Below are 15,025 nucleotides of genomic sequence, written 5' to 3'. Positions count from 1 at the left end.
GGGAGTTGAAGTGGTAACTTTGGTACTCCCAACTTGAGAACCTAATTCTCTCTACAACGCGACTGGCTTTGCTGCCCAGGAGTTGCAATGTCCATGTCTCTCACAAGAGAGGCGATGTCCCAAAACTTATGTTGACATTCGCAATTGAAAAAGGTACAACCTAAATTCCAATTTAAAAAATATTCTGATGTCCCAGAACTTAGGTTAGAGAAGGAAAGTAAAAATATTTTCCTGCTGAAACTATATAGACAGTAAAAACAGATAATGAGTGCAACTTGACCAAGGAGCTACTCTACAGCAAAGAAAATTATAGCAATATTAAAACTATGATAAACACTGGAATCTGCTTGTAGCTATAAATATTGTCATTACCATAGAATCAGAGGCTCTGTAACCATGGCAAGCCTCTTAAATCAACGTGTAGAGCACAAAGATTCTGATAATCAGTACAGATCATCAGAGATAAGTGACTGTGAACTGTGGACACATAAAAGATGGGCATGTGACAAAGATATCTGCAACGCCACCACCTTCTGCTTTTCACAGGAGGGCTGCATTAAAAACTGTCGTACACATCATACTAGGGATTTCAAAAGGCACACTAAATATAGCCGTCTCTGAGCCAAAGTTTTCATTTTATCTGTTTAAAGAGAGAATATTAATACGTTTGACTTAAAATACTCATCCACACAGTACAGTTTTCCTTTGCTGATATTATGCTGGTGCAGGTCACTACGTATAACAAATTGTTACCAAATTCTGCAGTTGTCTGGCACAAAATTACAGAAAATCACAAACCTCCAAATAAATAGGAAGTTCTTATCAACAGCAGTAAAATAACCATGAAAAAAACCCTGAAAAGTATTCATGAAGCTTTTACTTTAGGTGTCTTGTTGCTTGACTGACTTGACAGAAACTCCACATTAAAATTATTCTAGAGAAGCTCTATTAGAGTTGTTATTCATCACAGGGAAGCTAATGGACTTGCTTCAGACACCGATGCTAAGTGACATTTTCTCCACTTTAACATCTGTACTTGACTGAGGCGTGAAGCTTTCTCTTTATCGGTTATCTCATTTTTAACACTCACGGTAGTTGGGCTTAGAGCAAGCACTAATTAAAAACAATTACATAATCAAATTGCCAGAAATGCTTAACATACCAAGATTTCACACATGGGCACTTTGGAGACAGTTCAGCTCTTTTATACTAATGTGCTCAACTTCTATGGTGATTTGAGCATCTAAATGCAGGATGTGGATGTCCTCTGAAAAAGTGCTGACAACTGACCAAATAAATTGAATTATTAATATCTGAATACTCTATAAATTATGCATGAGTTTTGTGTGTGTGTTTTTTTATTATTATTATTTTTTCATCAAAATATTGTTCTTCAAATAAAGGAGGAACTAATACATATTGAAAGAAACCAGAAAACTTTACAGGCAAAACAAATGGTTACTTGCTGCGTTGTAACTCAGTTTCTCAACAGGGGTTTTTACCTTGACTGCACTGATGACATGCATGGGTCCAATACACTTGTGTTCTTGTTATCATTAATGTGTATGGAGAATGTTCCTACACAGTAATAAACCAGAGCCTGATGAGTCGTTCAGTGCTTTCCATACATCCGGTATGACATATAAGACTTGAAAAAACAGTTACTATACAGTAAATGTTACCTCTTAAGTACTCATCCAGATACATTTCCCACTGATGGCACCATACAAGAAGTTGGTGACTCAACTATAGATGGGAACAGCAAGTCTTCTAAAATAACAAACACAAGACAAGTCTGCCACAGCTTTTATCAGACTCAGGCAACTCTGCAACAGAACTATCCTGAGAAATATTTTTACTGAAGTTGAAAACTGTCCTGTAACTGTTTGTGACTACTATATTCTTTAGAGAATCAAAACAAAATTTTCTACTGGAATAAACTATGCTCTTTAATAGAAGGCTAAATTATTCAGTATCTCCAGTGGGACTGTTAGCTAACCTGAACATTTTTATGTTGTGACAGCTATCTTTCAAGTAATTTGCATAGGTTTTGATTAAATTGCTCCAAAATATGATCCAAACAGCTCAGTTCTATCCATGAGATCAAAATTTCCACAGGACATCTTGGATGATCTTTGTTAGTCAAGAATGACTTTGGAAATATTGAAAGACGGATGGTATAGCTTGAATGAAAATCAAAGTGTGTCTGACAGATACTGCGGAAAGTATTAATGACACCTTCGTACATGTTGGATGCTCTCTGAAATTACTTTCAAGGAAGAACAAGTATACAGCCAATGTAGAAATAACCTTTAGATTCTGAAAAAGATTAGACTATCTCTTGAGACATTAAACTTTTTGAATCCCTGGTGTTGGATGCAGGATCTTTGACTTTAGTAATAATAATAATTTTAAAACTACCAAATTAATTACTTGGAAAGATAACTCTTCAGTCATAGATTGTAATCAAAACAATATGTAATCTGAATCTCAGAATAAGAGACATTTGTCAGTGTTATGTCAAACCTTTTCCATTTATTAAGATATATGAAAAAGAATCATCCCTACTACGGATGAAGTTGTTCTGAGTACTTAAAAAACGTGTTCTTTCAAGCAGATCAGGCACCTTACAAACATACTTGGTAAAATAAATGGCATATGAATTAGGATGAAGGACTTAGTTGTTATTCTGAAGAATATCTGATTATAAATGGAAGTTATATAAATGGAAGCTATGAGAGGCTGGTCAGAGAGATTTCTTACAGATATGGACCTAAATGTTGGGTGTGCCATTTATGTTTCATTAAAATTCTAGGTCTCAGGATGGAAGAATGTAATGGAATACAAAATGGATCCCAAATTTCCAGAGCAGAAGCCATAATATTTTATGCTTTTTTTCCTGTAATATGCATACCGTGAGACAATTCTTTCTGAAATATACGAATTCAATCATATTAATCATCTCATTTATATCTTCTTGGTAGATCAACTGTCACTTGTATGCATGCTTGACAAATCTACAAGTCCCCCAGATTAGCCTCCTCTTGACACTGTTGACTGGAATCTATCAGTCTTTTTATCTCCTTATAATAAGATTTCATCACCACGTTTATAACTCAACCTAGCCAGGCTATGCTTATATGAGAAGCATCCCTCAAGAGAGGTGTCTGATAGGAATGCAACTTCTTTGCAGCTTCCAGTATCTTTTAGATGTTTCTGACACTTTTTAGATGCTGGCATTGTGGTAGAGCAATGAGTTTGTATTTATCTTTACTCAATGAATAGAATGTTGCTGATAATTACTGTTAATCTACAAATACAACTTGAATTTAATTGTATCTTTACTGCCAGAGTGATACAGCTTATATTTAAAAACATAAAAACAGATTTATTTTTTTTAATGTATTAATTGAGAATTTGGATGTTTGAAATTGTTTTATTAGCTGAGGAAAAGTCACTTTTGTTTAAAAGCAAGGATTTTAACACTTTAAAGTTAACCTTCATCTAAAGGGTCAGCATAATGACTATTTTAACATTAACTGAATTTTGCTTCCAGTTTGGGGGGGAATTTTCAAGACACATAGACATTAAGCTGACTTTTTACCCACAGAAGATGACACAATGATTAGATACTAGAGAAGGGGAATAGGCATCAGCACATAATAAAAGAAAAAGCTGGTTATGTTTATATTTGCAGTTACTGGGCTTTGGAGGCAATACAAACTCCCATTATAGATGTTTATCTATAATGAAATCCTTTGTTTTAGTAAGGATGGAAAACATCCACTCTACCTTCCAATGCTGTAAGATGTCTTTCAATAGGCAGTTGATTTCAAAATGTAACCAAAACATTTATGTGTTCTCTATCTGCTCAGTGGCATTCATCAGCAGGACTAGGTATAAAAATTCAGATCACATTATCAGCAAGTATACTGAGAGCCTTTTGTTTCCTCTGCAGAGAAGGATGCAACATAACAGCGAAAGAATTCTTTTGAACAAGGGACTCCTCAGGTACTATACGAAATGAAGCAAAATGAATAAATGCATTTAATTCTTCTTCAAAAACAGAATGGATTTTTTAAGTTCAATAAAAATTTCCTTAATGGTTGTTACTATTTTTCTAATCTACCTGGCTTTAACCATCTTCTGAGTAAATATCTCGTTTGTATTCTCATTTTGCTCCTGAAACATCTCATTATCTTTTGCATAATGAGAAAAGCTTATCACTATAAATGTTTTCTTCTCAAGGCTGGGGACTGCAATCTTTTACTTGGAAAAGCTCTTCTCTGTGGAGACTTGCAATACAGTTTATGCAGAGTTCTGCACCTTCTATTCTTCCAGAACTCATCTGTTCAAACATATCTCAGTTTACAAGTGTCTCATGAAATGATGTAGTACAGATGAGATATTGGTGTAAAATGGCAATTGAAAGATTCATATGTCACTCAATATTTAAGACTTAAAACAATGATAGATGAGACTTAAAGTAAAAGACTTGACAGTCAATGTCCTTTTTTGCTCATAAAGTCAGACTCAACAAGCTACCTGTACTCAGTAGGTTACAGCAAGTTCAACACACACTACGACGAACTACCTAGGAAGATCACTATTTAGAAACTACAGTTCATGCTTGCTGAACTTGGTTAACTATAATGCCTATACAAGTTTAGTCACTAGGAAGAAAAAAATTAAAAAAAAAAAAAAAATAAAACAACCTGCTTTTCATTGAACTATATTTAATACTAAAATTTAAACAATGTCTTGTAAATACTCTGGAATTTCTCTAGAATCGACATAAAATCAATGTTCTGCTTTTATCAATAAATACATAAGAAGAGTAATAGCAGTCTAAACAGCACACGAAGAAGCTGATTTGCTCCCACACAGTACTGCTGATGAGAGAGGACTTTAGAAGAGCCAAAGTCTATTGTTTAGGATAGCAAAATGAATGCTTTAAATTGTTTAAAGGACACATAACAAGCAATATAAAAGTCTCTCTTTCTTCTATCCTGTGCTAACATTATATTCAGCACCGATGAAGTATAATAGAGATCCTATTCTATTATTTTAGATCCCAACATTAAATGAATCTACATTATATACAAAGAGAACTATTTTAAAATCTTGTCAAAAAGCATTTTTGCATATTTGCTTGAATACATAATATAACTCTTTCTGACAGTAGCTCGTATAGAATACATGTGCAGCCAGAAAAAAAGACATTGACATTTTTCAGTTGGTTTATCTTTGTTTTCTTAAAAGCCTTTCCTGTTAACAGAAACAATACTCTCTTTAATAAGACAGTTTACTAAGTTTATTTATCTAAGCATAAGATGCAAGCCACCAGAAGTGAAAGGGTTTATGAATATTTTTTCCAAGATGTCCGAACTTTTTGTACAAAATAAAGAATAGTATGAAGAATAGACGTAAGCTAAGAATTTTATCATCAGGAAATTAAATCAGTGGCTGAGAAGTGCCAGAGCAGTGATAAAAAGCAACTGCAGATATATTAAAAATAGATGATGATGCAAGAAACTGTAGCATATGAAGTACCTTCTGTTTCAGCAAACAGTCTTAGACAATCTTGCTTACAGATGCACATTAAGAACTGTTTTCAGATCTTCCATTGTTGGATTTCTAAGTATTACCTGCTTATCTAAAGATACAGTCATTTGACTTTAAGGACCAATATCAGAGAAGCTACACATAAAAGGGTGTTTTGTAAAAAGAGAAAAATTCAGCTACAATCACGAATATGAAGAAGTAAGACATCGTGTATCTATTAATGAACTATAAATAAATACATATGAGATGAAGTAATATTCAAACTATTTTGAATAAAAACAAACTGAAAAGGAAACAAAAGAGAATTCAAGATATTCTTAAAGGCTTCTGGAGTTCAGTTTGCAAGTCCAAGACTTTGAATAAACAAGTATTTTATGGAAAGGATCACTGAGAGTACCTGACATACGTTAGCAAACACATTTGACATGATACAGTATTTATACAGCAAAGGGAAAAGAGCAAAGTGAGGTGTCATGTTAAATAAAATCTGAAAATACAAAATGAAAAAAACTGGGGTACATAAGAAAGAAAGAGAACAAAGAGAGACAAATGGATGAAGTATTGCATTTCATGCAAAGAAGGCATATATTTAAATCAAGATTGTGATGAGTCTGCAAAGTAAAGAACCTTAAATGAGAGAAGGATGTGGAAGGTAAGACAAAACAAGGATAAATCAAAAGACTTGTAAACATAGTGACAGCAGCACAAAGAAGAAAGGCAATAAATAAATATTTCAAAACCAAAAGAACATCAAACTTTTCCACCCACACAGCGAGTTTGAATTAAAATGCAAGTAAGGTGTAGAATTGTCAGCAGAAATATAAAAGCTAAGAGATCTTAAAGGAACTAAATGTACATTAAACACTCAGGTAAGAAAAGCAGACTCATTCGCAAAATTGTAAAGATGTAATTTTCCAAGGAGTTGTCAAAACAAGAGTTAAACTATTTCATATCAAAGGCTAGCTAACATAGAGATTTTAATGACCACTTTAGCAGTCTTTACATGAACAATACAAAATCAGATATTGGAAACAGAAAAAGAAATTAATTCTTTAAGCAGGGTTTTGGAAAGAGAATTGATAATACTGCCAGGAAAAAATAAAGATTTCAGTATTATTAGAGGATGCATGACCATTCAACATACTGCACACTAATCTGCATTAGAAAGCTTTATTTAAAAGCCATCTTCCAAAAAAGAATTTATGAAAAAATTAAAAGGCTTAATGTGTTTCAAATGTTGTAGGAAGCAAAACAAAACAAAGAAAAACAAAATCACATAATTTGAAAACCGGGTGTTTCACAGGATTCCTGGGGATGTTCAGGCACCTGATACATTTCTGCAAAAACATGTACTTTTCCTCCTGGATAATACAGAGATTTGAATTTCAAAATGGCTCCATACTGGGAACTCTAGACTAAATAAATCCTCTTTTTCCCCCTTTTTAATCAAACTCCAAAGTTTGGTAGCTAAATTTCCAAATTAACTGACCACCCAGAATATGAAAGTGTTTCCTTGTGGGAGGACAGGCAATCCAAAAGCCTTATTGACTACTGAGCACATAGAGAAATCTAACCAACATTAGACTGAAAGTAGGGTAAAAAGAAAAAGACTTCTGAGACTCCCTGCCATTTAGGTTCGACAATTTTCTGCCACTCTGGCTACATATCTTTCCCATCTTCTGACTGCAGTAAACCAAACAGGCAGCGGGAATGTAAAAATGCCGTAGGTTTTCCTAAATACCTTTCCAGTTAAGGCAATAATCTGAAAACTGGCCTATTGCTGTTTGAAGACATGGTTTAAGGAAGATAGAAAACCTACTGGTCCAATCCACAACATTCCTTCTTGTCTTGACCCTTCTACTACAAAGTGTGCGTGATATCATGCTAGTTAAAAAAGAGGTGGTTGATGAAATTTGCATGCCGCTTAATAAAACAAACTGTTATCCCTCCTTCCCAGAAAACACAAGAACCATGGCAAGGACATACCATCAAAAATTAAGCAAAACCTAAGAGATTTAACTGTGAAAAGCGGAAAATAGTGGAAATACAGGCTACCTAGACAACACTGAGCTCAGATTGGTAACAGCTTTTGTTTAAGACTGTGCAAACTCAGGTAATTGGCAGCTCATTAAAGGTTTGGATTTATGAATACTTGACAACACGCCATCCCGTAATACCCATGACTGCCTCGTCTACCTCCTTTTTCTTTCTCTAGCTCCAAACCAATCTGTAGTACAGTCCCGTTGACTCACATTTCCTGTATGCCCTTCCTTAGCCCACCAGCAGCATGCTGTATCTGCCATAAAAGCTGCACGCATGCTGTCAGGTGGCTATATGGCAGGAACACAGTCTGACTGACCAGCTGACAGAGGCCCTACAGCTGCTGGACAGGCCAGGCAGCACATACTGCTCTATCCTAAACGTGTTTTGTTACAGTCTGGAAAAGGATATGTTTCCCTGATTTTATTGGTTTTGGCTATGACAACAGTAAAATTTTTTTTCTTAAAAGAGGAGAAATATTAAATCTTTCACATGACAACTTTTATCTCAAATACAAATCAGATTCACAATTTCAATACTTCTTAATAAAATCAGATTATCTGTTAGAACATCTCTCTGCCTGCCTGATGTGTCTAGGTTTCAGGCCTCTCGTATTGCTGTTATTTCACCATTAATTTTTCAAGGATACATAAAACCCCAATGTTTGTCAAAAGGTCAAATACATATTTCCTACCTTTTAATATAAAACACTTCAATGCTATTTTTATAATTTTATAAAAGCAACAGGGAAATTTACACATTGATTTTCCCCTCTGTTGGCCATTTTTGTGGTTAAACTTGCATTAGTCTTAATACTTATCTGTTAGAAAAATGTGCGCTAAGGTTCTATTTATTTTTCACCAAAAATCATTATAAAATTCACAACAATGATTTATAAATAAGAAAGATTTCTACTGAACTCAGAAGAATAATTTAGAAAGCGATACCTGAAACAACACCAATTCCATCATCACAGTCGTAATCAGAGACTTCACTGTCACTGATTCTTTTGGACCCTGCCAAAACAACAACAAAAAATGTATTAGTTATCTTCCTGTAAATCAGAACTATCCTCAGCTAATTATATGAATATAAGGATTTATCACTAGAGAATGAAGCATTAATATAAACATGTAAATGAAGTTATTAATGTTATATTATTGTAAATATATTAGTTTTCCAAATATTTTTATCTCAATTTTGATATAATACATGAAGTAATGATGAAATACAACTCTGCAACATTTCTTTTATGAAATGCTTGTAAACATCATATGCACATCTATTAATTCCATATAAAAAACAGATACCACACTGTTCATCTTCCAAGTTTTCATATACCAAATATATGGCATCATCCTCTTTCCCAAAGTGCTTGGTATTCAAACAAAATATTCAGAAAAATTAATGATAACGATCATACTACACTGATGCAATATTATCTTTAGGGTATTAGTAAGCTATATCAGGAGACCAGGCAGCTTCACACGTAAAGTGTGTACTGAAAAACAAAATCTCTCTGTGACATGTTAGAGGAAGCAAGCTGTTAAATGCTATCTAGGAGTGCACCTGTCAAAATAGCTGGAGGACAGTTGGCAAAAGAAGATTCCACATCTACAATGAGAACTAAAACGTAGGTTGGGTAGAACAAATATATGTGTTTGATTAGCTTTATTTTTCTTCTGTCTTCTGTGGCATCTTTGAAAAAACATTTGATTGCTGACATCAGGATGAAGTGCTGGCATGTCAACATGTGAATGATAATCACTCATTCACTTGTTTTAGATGTGAAAATCCCTGTTCTTCAGCAAGATGGTGTGTCTGTTCTAATTGTCTGGCCATCTAAAATAAGCAACTAGTAGGTAGGAGTTTTAATCTAATTGTTGCAAAACCTTCTATTATGTGCAAGATTTTTATTCCTGCCATAGGATGATTTATTCTGAAAAACACATGGAAAAATACAAGTAAAAACTGGAAGCAAACCTAAAGGAACCCAGGGCAAAGCAGGATTAATGTCCTACATCGGTGACTGGCACAGAACGATCCCCAGCTTCCCCTCCAAGCACAAAAGTGGGAGAACGTGTAAAATGGGGTTTTGACAGAATTAAAACACTCTTCAATGGAAAGAAGTATTATGTGAGAAATTATCTGAACCATATGGACTGCTGTTGTATATCAGACTGTCTAACATCTACCCACAAGGAGCAGTGGAAGGTCCTTTTTTTAGCATAAAGAGCATGCTGATGCGATGTGTATGGAAGTTTTCCCTGCTGCACCCTTCTAGCTTTTAGCAAGAAGGAGTCCTGGCAACTGTGACTTCTCCTCAGCCATCCTCTTGGCCTCTCTAACATGCGATGTCAGCAAGTCCTGCAGTTTAGCTGCACGCTGTGTGAAGTAGCTCCCCTCTGCTTCATCTCTGTTGCACCACTTCTGACAATGCCCTCCGAGCTTTTGTTTTCTGAGGAACATGAATCAGCGTTCTGTCTTCTCCCACGGTCCTCTCTTTTTGGGGGGGCTGCAATACTGCTGTTTAATTTCTTTGCATATGCAAACCATTCCATATTTCTGATTGCTACTGCTGCTTTTGTGTCTTTTCTAGTTATTCTGCACCTTTTATAAAAAGTCAGAATTGACTGTAGCAATCAAGATACCATATATGAATTTATAAAGTAGATGGCAGACTATTTCTTTTTTGGATAAAACTTGCTCTGTTAAACACTATTCAATCAGAAAATGGTGTGATATGTGTTTTTTAATTCCTATAAAACACAACCTTGCTTGCCATTACATTATGCAATTACAATAGAGCAACGTAAATTATCGTTATTTAACTGCAACACAGGTTGTTGGCTTTTTTCTCACAAATGGAAAATAAAAATCAATACAATGCAAGTCGTGTTGGTTTCATGTCCTGCAATTCTTACATGGTATGATATTAATTCAATTTATTCTAAGTGTTTTGAAATAGCTATGCTACACTAGAGAGAAAGCAAGGTGTCTTTAAATCCAAGAAATAATAAATTATTTTTTAAAAGAAGAAATAACAAGCAAATGATTGCAATTAGCACTCGAGAAAACCTCGAAGAGCAGGAGTGAAGGAAAAGTCTTCATCATCCTAATGGACTTTCTGCTAATCAGGAAAGTTTCTAAAAAGCAATTAAGTCTGACTACGACAATATTCAATCTGATGTGTTTTTTTAATTATAGTACTACAGAGGCCCAATGAAAATCTCTCTTGCATTCCAAAGACAGAGCATCCACTCTGCTTGTGATGCTGTTCCTGCTGCTCTTCTCAGCAGAGAGTCTTCTACTGCTGTGGTGATGATATACACGCCAGTGAGGAAGAAAGATTATGGCCATCAGTCTCCATTTTCCTTAGCCAGGAATTCAGACCATTAGATAAAACAGATGATATTTGTGACCAAACAGGGAGCAAAAGAGCCACACTAATCTGGCCAGGATTTGGCTGGGGACTGAGGAAGAAGCCCCCAAAGGGGGAGCAGAGCAGTGATCTGGCCATGGGACTGTGACGCTGCATGGAGATGCCAACAGCATCACTCAGCCTCTGCTGGAGAGCAAGGACTGGGGAATGGGGAGATGAAGGCAACTGAACAGCCTGCTGTTCATCACACGGATGTTTGAAAAGCTCTGTATTAAGAAAGACATAAAAGGGTTGAATCAACTATGATTTGAATGAGTGTCATTCACTCATCATCTAATTCATCCTTATGAATGAATCTAATTAATTACGACTGAGATTGATTTTATTTGTGTTTATATTTACAGCTAAATACATCCGATTTAATGTATTTTTAGAGTTTTACGTTCCATATTCTGGAGAAAAGATTTGCATCTCTGAGGATGAAAATAGCCAACTGTTGTGACAGTGGGCTGAAGACTTCCCAGTTGCAGAGCTAAAATTGTATCCTGTAGTAGTCACAGGACACATCCTGTAGAAAGAGAAAAGCTTCAAAGGACCACGGGTGTAAAAGGCAGGGGGTTCTCTTTCTCTATTCCCTCAGTGCACCATCCACCTTTTCCAGAATCGCCCAATAGCAGAACTCCAAAACACCTTCTATGACCTAGAGATTCTTTTCTGTTTTTATGTACAGACCTCTCTCTTCACCCCAGGGAAAAGATGGGGCACAAGGGAAAGTGAACAGGCCAAGATCAAGAAACCTACCCTAAGAACAGACATAGAGAAAGAGTACATTCAATGGAAGAACCAGGTTTCAGGGCTTCCTTTCCACATTTGCCTTTACTCCCACAAAGAGGAGAGTCTCTCGTAACAGCTGACATCCCTTAAATACAAAACCTTTTTCTCTGTGTAAGAGAAGACAGGAAGCTTGTTCAGGTCAGATCATCTGTTCTACCTCCTCAAACTGAGAATACCTTAAGCCAAGACTAACTACTAAAAGACTTAAAATAACTGAAAATTAATCATGCTAAAGTAATGTTTCATTTACTTTAAATGTGATTTTAAATGCTGGTTAAGAAATCAAATGCAATTTAAACTGAGATTCATTACTTGGTTTTGTCTTTGAAAATCAATGTTTTCAGGAAGGATGGAGGAAGGAAAGCATGTTTATTAAATATGTAATGTCAAGAAGTTCTGCCTGGAATATGTAACTTCTGTAAAGTAATAAGATTAAATTTATTTGAAATGTCTTCCATTAACTTCAGAAATTGAACAGATTAGAAGGTCCACAGGTCAAAATCCTTTATTGAATTGAGTATCCGAAATACCAGTATAATTGCTGGCAGCTTAGTTTAAGATTTCTCATAAATTTTGCAAGACTAATTTCATCTGCTATCTATTCTAGCTGGTAATTTTCTTTTTAACCTATTGACAATGTAAATTTGAAGAGGTAGGCTTCTGTACCTCCTTAACCACGTCTTTTGAAAATACCACTTCATTACCTAACTAATTGGAACTACTGTCCACAAAGCAGAGAAAGTACAATTCATAGTTTTTCTGGGAAATGTGATGAAGAAGCTTCTCACCAACAGATTATTCCAAAAGAATATTGCCAATGAAACTGTTGTTTAGTATTTTTAATGTATATCTGAAAGTGTTTAACCAATATGTTATGAAATATGTTATATATTTCAAACATAAGAAGATGAAATCTTTTCTAACAAATTCAAAATTCTGTAAAGAGTTTGAGCATGTAACACCTGGGGCACTGGGTGCATCATATAAATGCACGGATGCCAATGCTTTGTATATAATTAACTATGACTGATTTTAAACATGAGGAATGACAATAATTCAGTCTCACTGCCATTGTAGAGGAATATAGCTTATTAATGAAATATTCTTAGGGATATTATTACAATTTGTGTGATAACTGGGTGGTAACAGTCTGTAAATATTGATTTTTGAATGCTTTCTACCAAGATTAATGGTTATTACAGTCACAAACTCAAAACAAACTAGATGCCATGCTGTACAATTACCTAGTAAACCATGCAAAAAACGCTTTAATTCAGTATAACCCCAACTCTGGTGAAATCAAAAGAAATATTCTCATTGACTTCAGCAGTTTTTGGTTTAACTGTCTTAAACTGTTAAAAAAAAAAAAAAAAAAAAAACTCGTTTTCCAGGGACAGATCTTATCCTGGGGATAGTGGAGAACCTCTCCATCAGAAGTTGATAACCCCCAGCATTCTCTTGCCTCCTGTGCTTACCATTGCTGTACAAGCTACCATCCCACCCAGCACCACAGCACATCACAAGATGCAGCATTTAAATATGCTAGTTTCTTTCCATTTTTCATCTTTAGCAATAATGTGAAGAAAGAAGTGCAGCGTTTTATTTCATTTTATGAATCAAATACTTAATTTTTGGTTAAATTTTCACAGGCTGCAGTCTTGGTGGCCATACAGAAAACATTTTAGAGAATCTTCTTTACTCTGACAGAATCACATTTCTCTTCACAGCCACATCCTCAATAACTGGAACTCTTCCAAATTGTGAATGAAAGAGTATCCAAGCACAAATAATTTCTTGCAAGGTAACCTAAATCTGTGGAGCGTTCCAGAAGATCTCCTGACTTCTACATGACACCTGATGACGGAATAGAGCTGTGCCCAGTTATTAATATACAGGATATTAATAAGCAAGATAGCATGTCTGTGCTTTGTATATTTTCCACTGCTATTTCTGATGTAAACCTCAACAAAAGAAGGGCAGCATGTGAGATTCAAAACTCTAATAAAGTCTACCTGACTGACTGACTGACCAATATAGAACTGACTTAAGATAAAGAGTGGAATGAGAAATAAATTAAGGTGAGTCAGCTTAAATACAGAAGGAAAAATACCATGGTTCAGGAATTCAGTTTATCTTGTGGAAAAAAAAGGGGGGGAAAAAGAGACTGAGCTCTTGAGATAGGGTGTCTTGCCTATGCAGGAACCTTCGACAAGGTTTGATGAACTCCTGGGGGGAACAAAGGGTATTGAAGCATGCTTATATGATCTCCTTCCCTGAAGCTTACAGAAGGCCTTCACAACCACTTAAAGTAACTTAGCATTGCCACTCTTTTTTTTTTTTATGTTCAAAGCTGACACATAAGCAACTCCAAAAGCAGTCTCACAATGGCTGTCTTAAGTATTTCTTCTCTCATATTCATCCAGCTTGTGCCTGAAGGTTCTTAGTGTGAACTAATTTGTCATGCAGTCCTGCTGTCTGCATGTCAATCTGTCACTTCATCTTCCTCTATATTATAGTGGCTTTTTAAGTTTTCAACCAATTTCAGCTGAGTTGTCAGAAAGGTATAAATTTAATTAAGTTCCTACAGATCTTTGAAAATGGTTGCTGGAAGGAAGAGTGTGATACAAATCAGAACCTATGAATGGAAAAGAAACAAAATCAAGGTAAAACTTGTGGTGAACGCAAGTGTACAAGTGGTGAATCCACGCTAGCAAACAGGATCTATTCACATGGGAACATACCATATAGACTAGAAGAAATGTGGGAGACTAAGGGTAGATGTAATGGAAACTAGGTTTTATTAGTGCCAATCTCACAAAGCATCCTGTTTTTTTCTTTTTTCCTCTCTCTACCACAATTTTTGCTCTATTTTCTCAACAATGTGTGTTTAATCTCTAACTTAATGAAATATAATTAGATGAACCAATTCTCAATGAGATTCCCATAATTAAAATTGTAGAAACTGAAAAAAGTCCCACATGAAATGTGTTACAAAATTTAAGCTTGTAAAAACTTTACGCTATGAATTTATTTATGTTTAATTAAGGGAAACTTCTCAGATATAGCAACTGGAACTGTAACTGGGGATTTAAAGCAATATTAAACTGTAGATGCATGTACCAGTACAAATACTGCTTTTGGTAGTACTTCACTTACCCCTTGTTTGTATTCTGAAAATACTTACACTAGTTCTCAAACGGCTGT

The 15,025-nt window shown here is 35.1% G+C and overlaps 1 protein-coding gene across 26 annotated transcripts in view; it reads right to left on the bottom strand.

Moving 5' to 3' along the window:
• Positions 1-15,025, bottom strand: part of RIMS2 (regulating synaptic membrane exocytosis 2) — a gene marked incomplete at its 5' end in the record, with an annotated part of 447,679 nt that overhangs the window by 159,842 nt on the left and 272,812 nt on the right. For all 26 annotated transcript variants that reach the window (XM_082754487.1, XM_082754461.1, XM_082754481.1 and 23 more), the window contains one exon: positions 8,553-8,621. In XM_082754487.1, coding sequence (XP_082610613.1) covers positions 8,553-8,621 — 69 coding nt within the window. The remainder of the gene's footprint in view (positions 1-8,552; positions 8,622-15,025) is intronic.

This window comes from Aythya marila (genome assembly GCF_965140915.1).
Source record: "Aythya marila genome assembly, chromosome: 2".
Classification (NCBI taxonomy): Eukaryota; Metazoa; Chordata; class Aves; order Anseriformes; family Anatidae; genus Aythya; species Aythya marila.
This window is presented reverse-complemented; position numbering and strand designations above follow the sequence as displayed.